Source organism: Orycteropus afer, unplaced genomic scaffold (genome assembly GCF_000298275.1).
Source record: "Orycteropus afer afer isolate SDZICR_OR568_19922 unplaced genomic scaffold, OryAfe1.0 scaffold00246, whole genome shotgun sequence".
Taxonomy (NCBI): Eukaryota; Metazoa; Chordata; class Mammalia; order Tubulidentata; family Orycteropodidae; genus Orycteropus; species Orycteropus afer.
Genome location: NW_006921833.1, coordinates 4,889,544 through 4,908,751, shown reverse-complemented (window position 1 = coordinate 4,908,751; position 19,208 = coordinate 4,889,544). Strand labels below are relative to the sequence as shown.

Here is a 19,208-nt window from a genome sequence, read left to right as displayed (position 1 = left end):
ACATGGTTTAAAATCAAGAAGGGAGTGTGTCAGGGTTGGATCCTTTCCCCATACTTATCAATCTATATGCTGAGCAAATAATCTGAGAAGCTGGACTGTATGAAGAAAAACATGGCATCAGGATTGTAGGAAGAATCATTAACAACCTGAGATACGCTGATGCTACAACTTTGCTTGTTGAAAGTGAGGATGACTTAAGGCACTTACTGGTGAAGATTGAAGAACACAGTCTGCAGTATGGATTACATCTCAATATAAAGAAAACAAAAATCCTCACAACTGGACCAATAAACAGTATCACGATAAATGGAGAAAAGATTGAGGTTGTCGCAGAATTCACATTGCTTGGGTCTACAATCAATGCTAATGGAAGCAGCAGTCAGGACATTAGACAACGTGTCGCACTGGGCAGGTCAGCTGCGAAGGAACTCTTTCAAATGCTGAGGAGCAAGGATGTCTCCTTGAAGACTAAGGTGTGCCTGACACAGGCCATGATATTTCCAGTCACCTTGTATGCATGTGAGAGCTGGACAATGAATAAGGAAGACCGAAGAAGAGTTGATGCTTTTAAGTTTTGGTGCTGGTGAAGAATGCGGAAAGTACCATGGACTGCCAAAAGAACTAACAGATCTATTCTGGAGGAACTGCGGCTGAGATGCTCCTTGGAAGCGAGAATGGCCAGACTTCGTCTCACCTACTTTAGTCATGTTGTCAGAAGGGACCATTCCCTGGAGAAGAATGTCATGCTTGGTAGGGTGGAGGGTCCACGAAAGAGGGGAAGGTCTTGGACGAGATGGATTGACACGGTGGCTGCGACAGTGGGCTCAAGTATAGCAACGATCATGGAGCTGGCGTGGGATCGGGTGGTGTCTCGTTCTGCTGTGCATGCGGTGGCTATGAGTCGGAAACGACTCTAGGGCACCTAACAACAAGTATTGTAAGTAATCTAGAGATAGCATAGTGCCTAAGGCACCTGACTGCTAAGCAGAAGGCTGGCGATTCAAATCCACCAGCCACTCCTCGGAAGGAAGGTTGGGCAATCTACTTCCGTAGTGATAATCGCCTCAGAAACCCAAGGAATGGTCGCTATGAGTCGGGACTGACTCGATGGCTCATAACAACAACAACAACAACAAGAGACGAATTGAAGTATACGGGAGAATTTTTGGAGGTTTTACGCAGATACCGTTGTATCAGATATCATTGTATATGAAAGACTTGAGCATCCATAGGTTTTAGTGTTCGTGGCGGTCCTGGAACCAATCCTCCATGGATACTAAAGGACTATGTATAGGGCAGAGCAAGTACTCAGTTCATGGTATGTTGAGTTGTTGGTTTATATTTATTGCTTCAACAATTGAAGTATTTTAATGTTTCAAATAATTATAAGGAATAAAGAGTTAATGTATAAAATGTTTAAATAGTGTCTTGCCCATAGCTAACACTGTCAGTCATCATTCTATTCTAGGAAATTATAAAGTAAGAATTAACTTGGCAAGAAGTTTAAATTTAAATAATGTAATACCTAGGGGGAATTTTGAGGGAGTAAACCAACTTTCTAAGGCACTGGTTCCAGTCAGTTCACTGGCTAGTTTACATATATATATATATAGTTTCTAGGAGTAGATAGGAGACCCTGGGTTGTCCAAATGGTTAACTCACTGACATACTAACTTGAAGGTTGGAAGTTTGAGGCCATCGAGAGATGCCTCACAAGAAAGCCCTGGTGATCTAATTCTAAAAAATCAGCCATTAAAAACTTTATGCATGGGGTCTCCATGAGTCAGAACTGACTCAACAGTAGCTGGTTTGGATTTTAGTTATTGTTGGTGTTTTACGAGTCGATAGCTCCATTCTTCTCCAGACTTTTATACTGCATAAAGAAACGTGGAAAGCTCCCCATCTCTTTTTTTCTTTTTTTTCTTAAGCAAGGCTGCATAGTGTTGATACTAACATTTGGTAGTTTCATTTTTCAGATAACAGAATGAAGTACAGAGATCTTAAGTATTCAGCCTTGGGTCATTCACATAGTGGTGCTCAAGCCAGCTGTCCAAGTGAGGCTACGGGAACACACAGCCTATGCTCATGAGTGCTTAACTAGGCAGTTTTCAGTGAGTGCTTGTTGAATGAATGAGTGAGATATGAATGAACAAATGCTGATGGCTTTTGAGCTTAAATAAATCTGTACAGAAGAGGATCTGTAATGAAGTTCATAATCCAAGAATTGTTGATTTGTTATAGAACTAGAGACTATGACTACCACTCTTGTTGGGGAGGAAAGTGGTGAGAGCTCTGGTCTGGAGCCCCTGGGCAAGAGGGGCCTTACTTTTCAAACAATCTAATTACAAATGAAAATACAGACTAAACCAACATGTACTTCTTTCGTTGTAGGAGAAACTGTTGTCCCGATCTCTTCAGAGGGGTGAAGATCTTCAGTTTGACCAGGTATGTCAATTTTGGGGGAATATTTATGACCAATACTTCAATTTTGGTTGAATATTTTTTTCAAAAAGGGAGATACTGGTCCTAAAAAGACAATAAATAAACTCACTGCCATCAAGTCGATTCCGACTCATAACAACCCCCTTTGGGTTTCTTAGGTAGTAAATTGTTATGGAAGTAGATTGCCCAGTCTTCCGTCCACGGAATGGCCATCCTTCTGATTAGCAGTCAAATTCCTTAGGTACTATGCTGCCAGAGTTCCATTGGTCCTAATAGTCCAATCCAGATATGCCCAATATTAACAACTTCCTTTATTTTGTTTAGTGATCCTGTATATACTTACACACTAGATTCTTTCTAGAATTTATCGTTTTGTTTTTCACAAGTAAGTAGAATGAGCTGTGAACTCTGCTGATTTCAGTTCATTTAGTGTTTTGGAACTTTGTACTTTTCACTGTTATTTTCTTCACTGTGTCCTTTGAAATTTTTCTCAGAAAGTTTCTATTTATGTACCTCAATTTGTCCTTGTGTTCCAGCTCATACAGTTTTCACGTAATAATATTTTACCTTTTAGCATTTATTTTTTCCTGTTGGGACTGTCAGAACCTGTGTACAGAATACTAATATATAAAAATTTTTAACAGTCCCATAATGTTAATCCTTTCCTCTTGTTGAGATTAAAATGTTTGACCAAGTGTTATTTTAATTCCGTGTCTAAAAATTATTTTATTAAAATTAAATATGATTATTTACAAAAACCAATAATCCAGATTTCCTTTCTACTGTTATTTTGTGTTTAAGAAATAGAAGATGATGTTCACATGAGTCTAATTGAGTAGAAAAAGAAGATTAGTTAGAATCACCTGGAAGGGTCTTTACCAAAATAACTGTGTTCCTGGATCTCTTTCCAGTTTCCTGAATCAGAATCATTATGAGTGGGACCCTAGCACTTGTACTTGACAGTAGCTCCTTAGGTGATTCTGATGATGTAATTAGCCATTGTTCCTAGAGTAAATCATAAATAGGAAGGTAAGTCACCGATTATCAAAATTATACCAGATACCATCTAGTCAGTTTGACTCATGGCTACTCCATGTGTGCTCCATAGGGTTTTTAATGGCTGGTTTATTGGAAGGCCTTGCTTCTGAGGTGCCTGTGGGTAGACTTGTACCTCCAACCTTTTTGTTAGCGGCCAAATGTGTTAATGGTTTGTACCACCACCTACAAACAAAAATGATAAGAGCACCTTACATTATAGTGCGTTTCAAAATTTATACCACTACAACAGGTATTAAGAATATCCACATCATGAACCACTTCAGTAATGAATATATAACCAGGATTTGAAATCCACTTAAAATTTTAAGGAAATTTTCAAATTTTGTTTTCTTATGTAAATTGTAAATAAAATCTATGAATGATCATACCTGATAACTTGAATTTTTTTTTCACATTAAAAAAGCTATGTATAGTATAAACTCTTTTAGTATATATTTACACTAGCAGCTGGTGTTTTATTGTTTCTTCAGATATTAAAAAGGATTTACTTTTAGTGATACTGTGTAGATTTTTTAAAAAATTGGTTAAAATAAAATTAGGATGTTGTTTTTACTTTAATTCCCTTATTAGAAACTAGTTACCCATCAGGTTATGGTAATTCATAAATGAAAAGATCATTAAAGTAGAATAGAAACAAAGTAAGCTGTGGTATAAATTTTGAAAAGCAAAGATGGATAGTGACTGCGGCAATCAGCGTAAACAGCATTGATTGTGAGGATGGCGTAGAACGAGCAGAGTTTGGTTCTGTTGTACGTAGAGTGACTATGAGTTGGAACCATCTTGACAGCACCTAACAACAACAACAAGCAAAACCAACTCTTCGTATAGGCATGGGGCTTAAAGAAACCTTGAATATCCCTGCAGCCCATAGTTTTTCTGTTAAGGACAACAAAGTTCTGCATGCTTGACCATATGTGGATTTTAAAATACTAATCTTATAAGCAGGAGGTTGAAGCAGATACAGAAAACCTTGTGAAGAGAAAAATGTTTTCTTTAGAATCCTGAACATGAACAATGGTGGTATAGTGCCTAAGGCATTTGACTGCTAACCAGAAGGCTAGCGGTTCAAACCCACCAGCCATTCCTCGGAAGGAAGGTTGGGAATCTACTTCCATAGTGATACTGCCTCGGAAACCCAAGGCCTCGGAAGGAAGGTTGGGAATCTACTTCCATAGTGATACTGCCTCGGAAACCCAAGGAGGGGTCACTGTGAGTCGGATCTGACTCGATGGGGAGTTCTGGTGGCGTAGTGCCTAAGGCATCTGACTGCTAATGAGAAGGCTGGCGGTTCCAACCCACCAGCTACTCCTAGGAAGAAAGATTGGTATCTCTACAGACCCAAGGAGGGGTCATTGTGAGTCATGACTCAATGGCAAACGAGTTTGGTTTTTTTGTTTGTTTGTTTAATAGTGGTTAGTATATCTCTTACTACCACTACAGACAAATTGTGTTCATTCATGAAATAAATTTGTGATATTCACTTGGAATTAAGATAGTCTCAGTGATGACTCACATTGAGTAAAAATTTATTCATCCCACTACATTTATCTTTATGCTGTCCATTTTTATATTCTAAGCTTTAAAAGCTTTTTTGTGTCATATTTTGTTTTGTGTAAATTTGTGGAAATCAGAAGTAATTACAATTCTCTCTTGTGTGTCATAACAATGCAAAGTCAATTAGAGCATTCCCCACAGTTCTAACATAATGTAGTCATCTATGTTAATATACCTCTTCGTCCATTGTGATGGCAACATTTTAGAATCTTTTTTTCACATGTGAGTGTAGTAACTGGCAGGGTCAGAAAGAAGGCATGGTTTTTTTTGTGTATGTTATTCCTAACAGTTCTCCCAGAGGTATCTGTGTGTGTAATCAGGAATGTTACTGTTTGTACCTATGTGGGTGGCATATGGCATCAGGAAAACGGTTGAAAGCCATTGTGCTAAACTGAATGGATTTGGATAAAGTTTAATAGTAGATGAAATTTAGCTAATTTTACTTTTATTACATGGCTATACCTCTGGCAATTATTTTAAAACACATTTACTGTATTTGAGTTACTATGTGGATTGATTTCTAAATTATTTCTAATAGAGTTAGAAGTGTGGTTTCAGTGTTGCATTTTATTTTCAAGTGAGATTTAATTTTTTTGTGTGTTCTCAGGTGATAAGCTCTATGAGCTCAGTAGCAGAGCACTGTCTCCCCTCCTTACTTCGCACCTTGTTTGACTGGTACAGACGTCAGAATGGAACTGAAGATGAATCTTACGAGTATAGACCTCGATCTAGCACAAAATCTAAGGGGTAAATGGTTTATTTTCTACTGTTATACCTGGAATTGAATCACTTTGAATGAAAGGGGTGATAGAGTTATCAACTGAAGATTGTTCTTGTCTGGTTTCTATGCTGGGGGAAAAAAAAAGATTATTTTTGTTACAGAGGTAGTTGTGAAGTTGAAGGATAATTCATACTTAATCTGTAAACCAAGGGAAGGTACCAGTTAAACTAGCTAGGGCTCTAATTATATTCACCATTGGGACTAGTCATGCAAAAACTAATTTCAGGAGTATCCTTTCAGTAGTCCAATAAGGAGCTTTATAATCATTGAAGAATGTGAGGAAGTATTCCAACAAGTTGTCTTATGGATGAGAATTGTGAAGGGAAGTCCTTTTTGTGATGTAGTTAAGATTGCCAAAGCCCGGTATTACAATGTCATGATACTCTTCTTGCTGCTTGCATCCCAGAACTTGTCTTCTTGTCCTTGAGCTTTCCCAGGGAGATCATGGCATTACGGAAAACATCTGTTCTCTATTGATGGTGCCATGGTTTAGTGTTGGGTTTCAGTTGATTCCACTTGTGATTTTTCCACTTACATTTGTGAGAAACCTTACCTGGTACTGTATTTTCATCTAGAAAAGTTATTGCTTTTATTTGACTCTTCAATAATAAAAAAAAGAACACTAATCATATAAAGAGCAATGATAAGGAGCTCTGGTGGCATAGTGCCTAAGGCATTTGACTGCTAACCAGAAAGCTGGCGGTTCAAAACCCACGAGCCACTCCTCAGAAGGAAGGTTGGGCAATCTGCTCCCATAGAGATACTACCCCGGAAGCTTTCTAATAAAGTTTAAAATCTTCCTCTTGTTCCTTCTTTCAAATTAGGTTTAATTTCTGACAGGTATAATAGTAAACTGTTTATTTAAACACCCAGTGTATGAAAAAAGAACATGGTATGCAGACACTCGGCCATTAAAATTTCTATTAACAATCACAGTAACACACTGTGGACATTAGAAACTCAGTAAATAATGTGAATTGTTAAATTATTTACTATTTTAAAACTTTCAGTCTTAATGCAGTTCTGATTCTGGGTTCTTGTTTCAGGGATGAACAGCAACGTGAGAGAGATTATCTTCTTGAAAGGAGGGACTTAGCAGTAGATTTCATTTTTTGTTTAGTTTTGGTTGAAGTTCTAAAGCAGGTAAGTACTGTTAGTTCTCTGAAGTCTGTATTTCCTGTGCTTTGCTTACTAAGACTCCTATTTCAGGTACTTTATTTCGAGGTTTGTGTCCACAGTTCTGGCCCACATGCACGAAGTCACTGTAATTTAACTGCACTTCTTTCAGTTGCTGGAGGCTTTCATGCCCTACACCTATCGCTCCTATTCCTTTTGCCTTTATATGTCATCTAGGATACAAAATCTTGTTAGCAGAAAAGGAGCCAAGTGGATATTGTATTAAATATTGGTTTTTGGCTCCAAATATATTCTGCCTCTCATTCACCTACTTTGATCCCTTTTTACTTCTCTTGTCAAAGAATTTCTCTTCCTCAGCCCTCAAGCATACATTCTAGGCTGTCGTAATGTAGTTGAGAAGTAGGAGTGATTTGACAAGAGTAAGTCTGAATTGTCGAGTGCAGATAGTTTTTTGGGAAAGAGAAAATTCTCGTCCATACAGTGGATATTTGAATGCCTACTGTGCACTGGCATTGGGCTAGGCGCTGCATTTTTGAGTTTATGTCTGAATGGGATAGTCAGATGGTAAAGACATAAATAATGTAACATCAGTTGTCATCATGTATTTTTACTATTCAAGATCAGCGTAACACATGTATGTATGGATTTTGAAAGCTTTTCCTTTTTCCAACAGCATGTGTTCACTTCAAGTCTCTTGTCTCGCATTTTAATAATTCTCATAGTATTTCAAACTTTTTCATAATGCTCTTAAATACTGAATAGACTGCAGTGTAGTGTTCACATAACTTTTATATGCACCGGGAATTAAATGCACCAAAAAAATTTTTTGTGACTTGCTTTATTGCGGTGGTCTGGAACCAAACCTGCAGTATCTCTGTGGTATGCCTGTATATAAACTATTTGTTCCTTGAATAATTTATTATGTCTTCAGTGATATATATGTGCTGTTGTTGTGAGTTGCCATGGAATCGATTCCAGTGTATGTTTGGAACTCTTTATAATGCACAAAAGACTTTATATTCCTTGGATCAGCTGAATATTATGATAGGCCCAGCAAATGTTCTCATCCCAGCTGTACCACTTATTTGCTGTATAATTTTGGGCAAGTTATTACCCACTGATTCTTTCCTTCGCTGTAAAACAGGGATGATGGTAGCATCATGTTTATACAATCATGAAGATTAAATTCAATAATGTGTGGTACATAGGAAGTGCCCAATAAATTTTGTCACTTTCAATTTACAGATAAGGAAATGGTCTTTGTTGTAGTTACATACTGAAGATTATAAAGCTACTTCATATTTATATTCAAGATTCTCTTTAAGAATAAAAATAATATTATTCTGATTGGTAAAATTAGTGATACAAAATTAGATGACATGGCCAGTATCTTATAAAATTAAAGTGTTAATCATAACACTTTAGAGAATTGAGTTAATATAAATATGTTGAAATTAAATGATATAATTCACCATGGAAACAAAATTAATTTAGGACAATAGTGGATAAGTTTTATTTTATTTTTTCAGAAAGCCAGAAGGATAATTCTGAGATCATGGACAGGAACCAATTAGGACCGTTGATACTTAGTACCAAAGAGCTATGTGGCTATAAAACTCATGATAAAAGTATTTTAAATAGCAATATAGTATTTAGAGAAGTTTGAAGCCAGTGTTCCTTTATATTGAGTTTTAGTCACATATTTGTGCTCTGAAACAAACAAGAAGATGGAGAACCTCTAGTTTGTGAGCCATTTTAAGTTCCTGATTTAGTTTTATTGGTGCCTTTGTACAAGTTTCTGGAGTGGACGTCTTTTCTGTCTGTCAGGTAGATCCTTAGCATTTTCAGATTTAACACAGACCTAAAGGTTCATGACACAGAGTTATTTGGCATTTTGCTGAGGCAGGAACTTACTCACTTTTCTTTGTGTTGCCAGCTCATCATTTGGCTGATGAACGAACCTCACTGACTCCCCAGTGTTCATAGCTTAACCTGGCTTTGTTGTTCTGGCAAAGACAGGGGTTTCAGGAGACTTTAATAAGAATAATTGCTTTGTGAAAATGCTTGTTCTTCAAATACAATTTCTAGAGGTTGTGCTTTTTTCTCTCAAAAATTAAAGATAAGATACATTTCTTCTTTGACTTATATTGGTTTCTTTCTCTTTTTCTTTGGCTATATTGATGGCACTGAAGGTTTTCTTTCCTCTTCTGTTGCACTTGTTCAATGAGTTTTCATATAGCAGAAATTGAGGATGCAGTATACTCCGGAGAAGTACTTACTTCTACCTTTTCAACTTTAGTTCCCTCATTTGTAAAGTAGGGGACTGTCACATGTGTTATTAATGTTATTTGTGTTATTAATTATATATACATATACACTTCACACACACACATACACTACTCAGTGTGTAATGCACCTAAACCTAACTAGAATGTGACACCTAAACAAAAAAAAAAAACCAAATCCATTGCTGGAAGTCAACTAAGATTCGTAACGACCCTATCAGACAGAGTAGAACTGTTCCATGGGGTTTCCAAGACTGTAATATTTATGGAAGCAGACTGCTTCATCTTTCTCTTGCAGAGTGGCTGGTGGGTTTGAAGCGCTGACCTTTTGGTTAGCAGTTGAGCATTTAACCACTGTGCCACAAGGGCTCCTTGAATCTTGTACACAGACATGTAACAAACATTGACGGTGACAGTAGTAGTATTTATTCTTCAGTAAAGGGTACACCAGCATGGCTAAGCCATGCTGTCATTGTTACACTTCAGGCATAACTGGAGCAGATAAATTTCCTATCTCTGGCCTAGAATACACAGCCCTGTGAGAAAAGTTAATATGGTAAAACCACAACATAGTATAGTAAGTACAGTCTGAAAAAATTAAATTAAAAAAATTAAACATGAAAATGTGAAATGGAGCATTGCATTATTGTAAGGTTACTGAAATATCGCAAACCAACCTATGTGATTAGCAGCTTGAGTTCTGGAAGGAGCTCTGGGAGTTAGGCTGCTTGATTTAAATATTCTGGTCTCAGCTACCGTTTGGCATCACCTACTGACAGATATTTGTCCTCTTTTAAATGACAGTGGGAATCATCTGGTATCTGGGGGCTTCTAGGGTAACAGCTGCGATTCTAGTAATCTGGTTACCAAACCCAATGCTACTGAGTCAAGTCAGGCTCATAGCCCTGGTGGCACAGTGGTTAAGCACTAGACTGAACCCACTGTCTGTTCTGCAGGAGAAAGATGTGGCAGTCTGCTTCTGTAAAGATTTACAGCCTTGGAAACCCTATAGGACAGTTCTACTCCTGTAGGGTCACCATGAGTAATCTGGTTACATTGGTGCCTGTTTTGTTGGCCTGATCCAGGAAAATCAGACTAAGAGACTGCAAAGGTTGCTCCATCTTCCTCCCTGCTTCCCTGAAAGGGGATTGGTTTCCTGCCATTTCCTGACCTGGCTTAGTAGCTCTCAGTGTCTCTGTCCTCTGTCTCTACCCCTTCATGTGCCCCCATTCCCAGGAAGTAAGCATTTTGTCCTGATCCCTTTCAGAGAAAGGTAGAAAGATGAGAAGGCAAGAATCCATCTCCAATTCTGATAACCTGATTTTGCATTATCTCAGGACTAATAAGTACAGTTCTTTAATTTCTTATCTACATATTACAGGTGACAGTTAAATAGCTAGTTTCATGAGATTAATCCAAAGACCATGCTCTTTCTATTCTTTTTTCGTTATAGTGAATAAAATGTTTTTATTCATTTTATAATAGCTTAATTATAGCTTATGTCTGACAAATTGAACACTTTTGGGGATACTGTTTTAGTTTCTTAATATGAGATGAATAGTGTGGTCCTAAAAAGAGAAACACAGAGTACCAAGTAAAAAATTACCATGTCCTTACTAAGTTGACCAACCAGGATTCTGACATTCTTGTATCAATACTGTGTGATTGTTGTACTTTTGTAATGCTGGGATGTGTTTGCCTATAAAATATTGAAAAGATCCTTGTAATTATGTAACACAATCATAAAACTTTAAGTAACCCTAATTGCTAGAGAAATTCTGGGTGTTCAGTTTTAATTTATCCACTTGGGACAAGGTGAAAGACTTCTGGAGTCTCATCATAACTCTGAATGCTTGAACTTTATAGAATACAGAGTATATTAAGTTTCTGCCCTTTTACTAACATGGGGGTTTTAAATCTTGGCTTCTACAAGCTAATAAAGAAGCTTCATTTATTTCCTGTACTATGGAGATAACTTTTAGAAGCAGTAGGGAGCAGTAGTCTCTGAGCTATATAGAAAGGTAGGGTTGGGATTACTGCTGCTTCCTTGTTTAATCCCTGTATGAGATTGTGATTGGGTAGTATAAGAATCTCATTCTCAGTTCACTTTCTCAAATTGGATTCCAGTTTCAGGCATTTAGGGCATTCCCATTTTCTAGAAAATCTAAGGGGAATGCTCTTTCTGATCCATCTACCAAAAAAAAAAGAAAAAAACCCACTGCCATTGGGTCGATGCAGACTTACAGCAACCCCCATTGGGTTTCCAAGGCTATAAATCTTTATGGAAGTAGATTGCGTCATCTTCCTCTCACAGAGCAGCTGGTGGGTTTGAACTGCCAACCTTCTGGTTAGCAGCCAAATGCCTTACCTACTATACCACCAGAGCTCTAGTTCACCTATAGTCAAGAATAGTGAGCCATTTAGCCAAGATGAGGCCACAGCCTTGAGTCACAGAGTGAAAGTTCTCGCTGAACCTTTAATAGCTGTGCCAGCTGCTGTGCCTCCGTCTGCTCAGGAGAGTGTTTCGAAAGTCGTTGCCATTGTCCTAAGTGGTTTTGAATTTAATCACCTCATTGAGATGAATAAATGTAAGGGAGTAATTACTTACTGGGTTTCTTGTATTTTTTTCCCATCATTACAATGTTGAATTTAATTGTGATTACTCATATAACTTTCTCATATTTACATTTTGAACTAGTTTCTGATCATCATTCAGGACTAAATTCAGCTCCATCCTGCTAGACTTTTGGTTATCTTTGTAGGGAATACATTATCTCCATTTTTAATACAAATCTCTCCTTCATCAAACTCTCAAGAGGCATTCTGTCCATCTCTTGAGTAGTTAAAATTCTTAGATATTTTTTTCTTGGTCTAGTTTGTAGCTTTTTAGTTTTATTTAATATCTCGATTAAAATTTCATCCTATTATTGAAGTGCTCTATAGTCTATATTGTTAAAAATTTTAAGCAAATATGGACTTTCTTTTAATTGGATCCCAAATCTTCAGAATTGCATAAATCATTACTGTTAGTTCACCATGGGTCTCTGATACATAGCCATCTATGTATTTTTTTTATTTATGATAGTTACCTGAGCCCACAACCTGAGAGCTATATATAACATTACCTTTAATTTAAATCTTGTGTGAATCTCTCCTAGTTCACTTCTCTCTCTCTCTCTTTCATACTTATTTTTAAGTTAATTATTCCCTTTTTAAGAAAGTATTTTTATATATGTTTAAACAGCACATTAAATTGTTCTTGGTTTTGAGCTTGGAAAATATAAAGGTGTCCTACTGTTTGTTGTCCTTTGGCTCTTACTTTTTTTTACCCAACGTTATGTTTCTAATATTCATCTATGAATGTGTAGTGGTAGTTTATTATTTTCTTGGCTATAAAATATTCCATTGTATAAATGTATCAAAATTTAGGCAATCTCATATTGATAGACATTTGGATTCTTTCTATTTTTGCTTTTATGAGCATCGAAAGAGAATTCCTGTACATATGTAATTTTGGACATGTACAAAAGTTTCACACACACGTGTATATTTAAGAGTATAACTTCTAGTTTTCAGGCTCTGTGTAAATTGTTTTAAGCTCCTATCAGCATGTTTAAGAAACCTCACACGTTCACATTATCCCTGCTATTTGATATTGCCAGTCTTAATTTTTGCCCATCAAATAAGTGTAGAATATTATCTCATGTATTCTGTACATTCTCGTTATTAATGACATTAAGCATCTCTTAGTAGTTGGAATCGACTCGACTGCCGTGGGTTTGGTTTTTAGCTTAATAGGCTCATAGGGAAGGAACCCTGGTGGTTCAGTGGTTAAACACTAGGCTGCTTCCTGAAAGGTCAGCTTTTGGAACCTACTAGCCTCTTCACAGGAGAAAAGATGTGTTCGTTTGCTTCCATAAAGATTACAGTCTTGGGAACTCTGGAGCAGTTATGCTATCCCTTACAGGGTCACTATGAGTTGTAATTGACTTTGTGGCAATGGGTTTAATATGCTTATTGGGGTAGGAATAAGGCTAACAAAGGACATAAAAAGTTATAAAAGTTTATTGAAAGCCTTTAAAGAAGTAGAAAGATAGTCCATGTAAATGTTCTTAATATGTTTATTGTGTTAGGAATCAATCTAACCGAGAATATAAATAAAAAATTATAAAACTTTACTGAAAGCCTGTAAACAGAAAGATATTCCATGCAAATGTATAAGAATAAAATTATCCCCAAGTTAATCTGTGAGTACAATACAACTCCAAGAAAAATCCTAGCAATTTTTGTTGAACTTGAAAAGATGGCTTTAAATTGAATGTGGAAGAATAACTAGCCAAGAAGAGTCAAGATGTTTCTGAAGAAAAGTAAGAGGAAACTTGTCGTATCAAACCTCAGGACTTAAAGATTTACTATTAATTCTAACAGTTAAGGCATCATGATTTTGTTAGAGAGAAATGTGGATTGACTGATGGAACAAAGCGTTGTTGTTATGTGCCGTCGAGTCAGACCCGACTCCTAGCGACCCCTCCTTGGGTTTCCAAGGAGATATCACTATGGAAGTAGATTGCCCAACCTTCCTTCCGAGGAGGGGCTGGTGGGTTTGAACCTCCAGCCCTCTAGTTAGCAGTCAGATGCCTTAGGCACTACACTACCAGAGCTCCTATGAAACAAAGTAGAGGGCTCAAATACAGACTCACACACTTCTGTAAAAAAACAAAAATCAAACCCACTGCTATCAAGTTGATTCCGACTCAGTGACCCCTGTTGGGTTTCTGAGGCAGTAAATCTTTATGGAAATAGATTGCCCAGTCTTGCTTCCTCAGAGGGGCTAGTGGGTTTGAACCACCAACCTTCTGGTTAGCAGTCAGATGCCTTAGTCACTGTGCTTCCAGAGGTCTTTACACACATCTCTAGAGCTAGAATATTTAGTAGAGGTGGCTTGTGTACTCTGCCCCAGCAGTTACTCTTTTTGGATTCTTTCCCCTAGAACTATACCGCTGTATAAGGTTCAGTGCACAAATTGTAGCACTGTTTGAATATTGAAAATCTGGAATGACATGTATTACATGGCTGTTAAAAAATATAAGGTGGAGCTCTGAGTACTGACACAGAAAGCTACATCACTCTGTTAAGTAAGAGTAAGGTGTGTGTATCTGGTAAGGGGGGATGCCTGGAAAGATACCTACCAAATTGTTAATAGTGATTATATCTGAGGAAAGGGGAGGGACTTTACTTTCTAAGTTAAATATGTTTGTTTGTTTTACATATTTGAGACTATCATGCAATTTTTAAATTAAAGGCTTAGACGAATTTCTGATAACAACAGAGTTATAAATTGAATTTATTAAAAAAAGAGGGTGCAGTCAGGCTAGATGACGAATGGGGCTGGCTCAGTACAAAGGTAGCTGTTGAATAGATGCTGCAGAGAGAAATACAAAAGTCTCTTCTTGGCTTTCTAACAGTCACAGCCACGGTGGCATTTGCTGCTTTCCCCCACAGAGTCCATAGTTTAGTGATTAGTAATTATAAGGCTAAAATTCTTAAATGTAAAGAGCCCTGGTGGCACAGTGATTAAGGCATTTGGCTGCTAATCAAAAGGTCTGTGGTTCGAACTCACCAGCTGCTCCACTGAAGAAGTGTGAGGCAGTCTGCTTGCATAAAGATTTACACCCTTGGAAACCCAGTGGTGGTTGCTATGAATCAGAAGCGACTTGATGACGGTGAGTTTGGGTTATTTTATTTATTTTATTTTTTTGAGTTATTCTTAAACTTAGTGTTAGCTAAATTAGATGAATGACTAAATTCTTAGAGAAAATAAATAGTAAGACTGTGAGAAAAAAAGGAAAAGATTCACAGATTACCAATATGTTATGTAATGAAAATTCAAGTCATGGATTTAATCAGTTAAAATGATGAACTGTTCGTGGAAGTTTAACTTACTTAGCTCTTTCTTATTTGATGATTTTTTTTTTTTTTTTGAAATTTTAGATTCCTGTTCATCCTGTGCCTGATCCCTTAGTTCATGAAGTTCTCAACTTAGCTTTCAAGCACTTTAAACATAAGGAAGGGTGAGTAAAATACTAAACATAAGGAAGTGTGAGTAAAATACTAACTTGGGGCTGCAGCTTTTGCCCATCATCCATATTTAAAAACAATTTCAATTTTCATTGATCTTTTTTTTTTAAAGTTTAAAGCAATTATCTTTCCATTTCTTGTAAAATCCACACAAAATGCTTGTAGGAAAGTCTTTTGTAAAAATAATTCTTAACACCATAGATTGAATTTGTAAGAATCAGAAGGCTTGATTTCATGGCAAATTAAAATCTAGAGATGGGAGAAAATGTATGTGGTTTTTATCACCCTACACATGAGTATGCAGAGAAGATTATACATCATTCTATGAAAGAGTTTTCAAATTTATAAAGAAAGAGAGTTTACCGAAAAATTTAATGAAATATTTTGTTTGTTCTCTTATTTTAGGTATTCAGGAACCAACACTGGGAATGTGCATATTATTGCAGATTTGTATGCAGAGGTGATAGGGGTTCTTGCTCAGTCAAAGTAAGTTTTATGAATCATTGATGTTGATTTGCTTTCCCTTGTAGAATGCTCTGTTATTAGTTACTGTAACAGACACTGGTAATTAGAGAGTCACCATTTGTGTCACATCACTGTTATAAAGCCTGCTCTCACCTCCTTATTTACTTAGCTGCTTTGTCCCTTAGAGGTTCTTTAAGCAAGATCCTTTGCTCAGTTTCACAACTTTTCTTATACTTTGAGTTTTCTATAAATGTGTGAATCCAGGAAGTCAGAAATTGCCAAGAATAGTCAGGATACTACGTTATTTTCTGTTGTTCACAATTCTATGTAAAGTATTAAAAATTTTTTTTTCTAGAAGTGTTTACAGAGCCAATAGTTATTTTTGTTAGTTTCCAGTTGGATAGTTTTTTTTTTTTTTTTTTTTTTTTTGAGATAGCAGTGTCTCCTAATTGTCTTATTTATTTTGATACTAAACGTAGGTTTGAGTACATGGGAGAATACCAAAAGCTAAAGTTAAGGGTACTCCATCACTCCATAAAAAGTGTTATTTGTTAGGCGTTATACCCATTAAATGGTATTCAACCATCACTATAGGAAACAGCAAACAAATATCTGTCTTTAGCATTTTGTGGCTGTTCTAAAGACTATGAATGATTTTGAATCTTTGTTGTTGCTACTGGGAAATTTGTAACTACAAAAGGATCATTTCAGATTTTCTTGGATAACAGCTTCTCTAAATTGTACAGTGGCAACAGGCGAAATTATTGCTGATGTTTAGTAGTTAGCATTTGAATATTGAGTAATATATTTTAGTTGGTGTATCTTTTACCCTTTATAATAAAGATATTAGAAACCCTTGCAAAGCCAATGAAGTATTTTCAATGGATTAGACTTACACAATAATATCTTAATATCTCATTTATATTTAATTGGTAGTGAATCCCTATCTCAGGAATATAGACACACAAAGATATGAACAACAATATATTAATTCATCATATTTTCATTTTATCCAAAATGAATTCCTATCTTAGGAATGTTGATATAGAAATTTGAAATAATACATCAGTATAGTATTATATACTCCAGAAAAACACTATATCGTGATGAAGTCCAGTTAATTCTAGGATGGTAAGGGTAGTGAGTCCAAACAGCCACCGAACTTATGAAATAGTACTGAGCTTCACTAATCTAGTTGTAGGAGAAATGCCACTTAGAGCAATATGGAAGTATTTTCTGCCTACACGCATAATGCCCATGGGGGAGAAATGTGGAAGGATTCACAGTGGGTTAGCTATAGGTGCTGTCTTTTGAGGTGATGAGAAACAGGAATGGGGATGGAGAAAGGCTAGGAGGTAGATTAGAATCTTTTCTGTGCATTTTCTTTGATTGTAGTGACTAATAATTTTTATGGGAAATTTAATAAGAGAAAAAAAAAGAACATTTGGATTCTGTTATTTTTGCAAAGGAAATATTTTATCCATTTTACAAAGATTTTCTTTGTAAAGTGCTGACAAATTGTTTCATGCAAAATGGAATTGTAATATCCAGCATTCAAATGGAAGTAAATAAGTTATCCTATCTTGCATCCATATTTTGTTAATGCATAATGTTTTTTCCCCTATATACAGTGACCATTGGAAAGTACACTTCATTTGAGGTCATTTTCACTTTCTGAAACTGGTTTCCGCTGGTAGCTTCAACAGTTAAATCTTTAGTTGTTTCATAGTATATTTATAAAATAAAAGCACCCTAACAGTGGTTGTTCTTGTACCTTATGACTCTTAAAAATATATACACACACACAACCCGTCCTAGGGTTTCCAATGCAGTATCACTACGAAAGTAGATTGCCCAATCTTCCTTCTGTGACTTTTTGGAAGTAGATAACCAGGCCTTTCTTCTGAGTTGCTTCTGGGTGGATTCAAACTACCAACCTTTCAGTGAGTAGCTGAGCACTTAACCATTTGTGACACCCAAGGACTCTATTCATAATATATATATGAGAAAAATTAAGTAGCGTATTGGTTAATAAAGTAACATATACCTTTTTCAAACATACCTGTGTAAGCAAAGGAAAATTTACCAGCTTTAACAATTATGGTCCTTAGGGTCTAGGGTGGTGCTCACTCTTCTGAACAGTTGCTGTTCTTTGACTTACTCACATTGTGAGACCCGTGTCCTCCCTCTCCTTTTCTTTCATTTTTCTACATTGTAGTGAGATAATAATTTTAACTGATAATTAGTACCCTAACAATTGACTGGTTAATCTCTCAACAAGTTTATGGTCTCCAATCTACTCTCCATATAAGCAAAATTGCAGACTTTGTTTTAAAAAGAAGCCTGAAAACATTGGAAATAGGCTGATTTACATGGGTACATTCATAAATGGGTTATTTGATTTTACGGTTTTTGTGATAAACTGATTAATTATTGGTCAGTGGTAGAATTCCCACCTTCCCTGCAGGTGACTCACGTTCTGTTCCTGACCTTTGTACCTCTGAGGGGTCAGTGGCTTATCTCACAGAAGCCACTCCCCCCATCCATGGAGGCTTGGTTGCCTGCTGTGATGCCAAACAGGTGTCAGGGGAGCATCCAAATTAATACGGACTAGGAAGAAAGATCTGGTGATCTACGTGCAAACAATCAGCCAGTGAAGACCCTAGGATCACAACGGTCTGAACCCGCTGTGCGTGGGGTTGCCCTGAATCGAGGCCAATTCAGTGGCAGCTAATAACACCAACAGCAGTGGTGTTAGGTGGATGTTATCCTAGGAATAATGAAATCCTGTTGGTTAGCCTTAAGGAATTTCTCACCTTAAAATAAATGAATAACAAAGTTAGGATGACAAATTTATTTCCTTTTCCACACTTTTCTGATAAGTTTGATTGAAGGTGGAGAAAAGAGATGTTGTTTAGGCAAAACACCTTGTGATTTCAACCTTAAACATCATGTGGGAAATAAATATTTTCAGTTCAATTCAAATTATATATCTATGTATGTTAAAGGTTTCAGGCTGTAAGGAAGAAGTTTGTGACAGAATTAAAAGAACTGCGACAAAAGGAACAAAGCCCACATGTGGTACAAAGTGTCATCAGCTTAATAATGGGAATGAAATTTTTCCGAGTGAAAATGTATCCTGTGGAAGACTTTGAAGCATCATTTCAGTTTATGCAGGTGATACACTTTCTCCATTGCAGCGGTTAGACTTTTACCTGTTGGTGGTTGTTCTTGCTCTTCGTGGCTTTTTAAAAGAAACAAAGTATACATAAATAGCATAATTATTAATTCGTTTCTTATTCCAAATTTTAAATTGTTATAAGTGTGAAATTCTTTTTTTGTTTTTGAGGTGGTTGTGACGTTCTCAGACTTTGCACAGTAACATGGTACTGTTCTTTAATCTTGTT

The 19,208-nt window shown here is 36.5% G+C and overlaps 1 protein-coding gene across 1 annotated transcript in view; it reads left to right on the top strand.

Moving 5' to 3' along the window:
- FRYL (FRY like transcription coactivator) overlaps positions 1 to 19,208 on the top strand; it is a 200,086-nt gene that overhangs the window by 23,171 nt on the left and 157,707 nt on the right. Inside the window, exons 2-7 of the mRNA XM_042782131.1 lie at positions 2,392 to 2,445; positions 5,663 to 5,802; positions 6,883 to 6,979; positions 15,250 to 15,329; positions 15,742 to 15,822; positions 18,810 to 18,978. Of these exons, the coding sequence (XP_042638065.1) occupies positions 2,392 to 2,445; positions 5,663 to 5,802; positions 6,883 to 6,979; positions 15,250 to 15,329; positions 15,742 to 15,822; positions 18,810 to 18,978 (621 nt within the window). The remainder of the gene's footprint in view (positions 1 to 2,391; positions 2,446 to 5,662; positions 5,803 to 6,882; positions 6,980 to 15,249; positions 15,330 to 15,741; positions 15,823 to 18,809; positions 18,979 to 19,208) is intronic.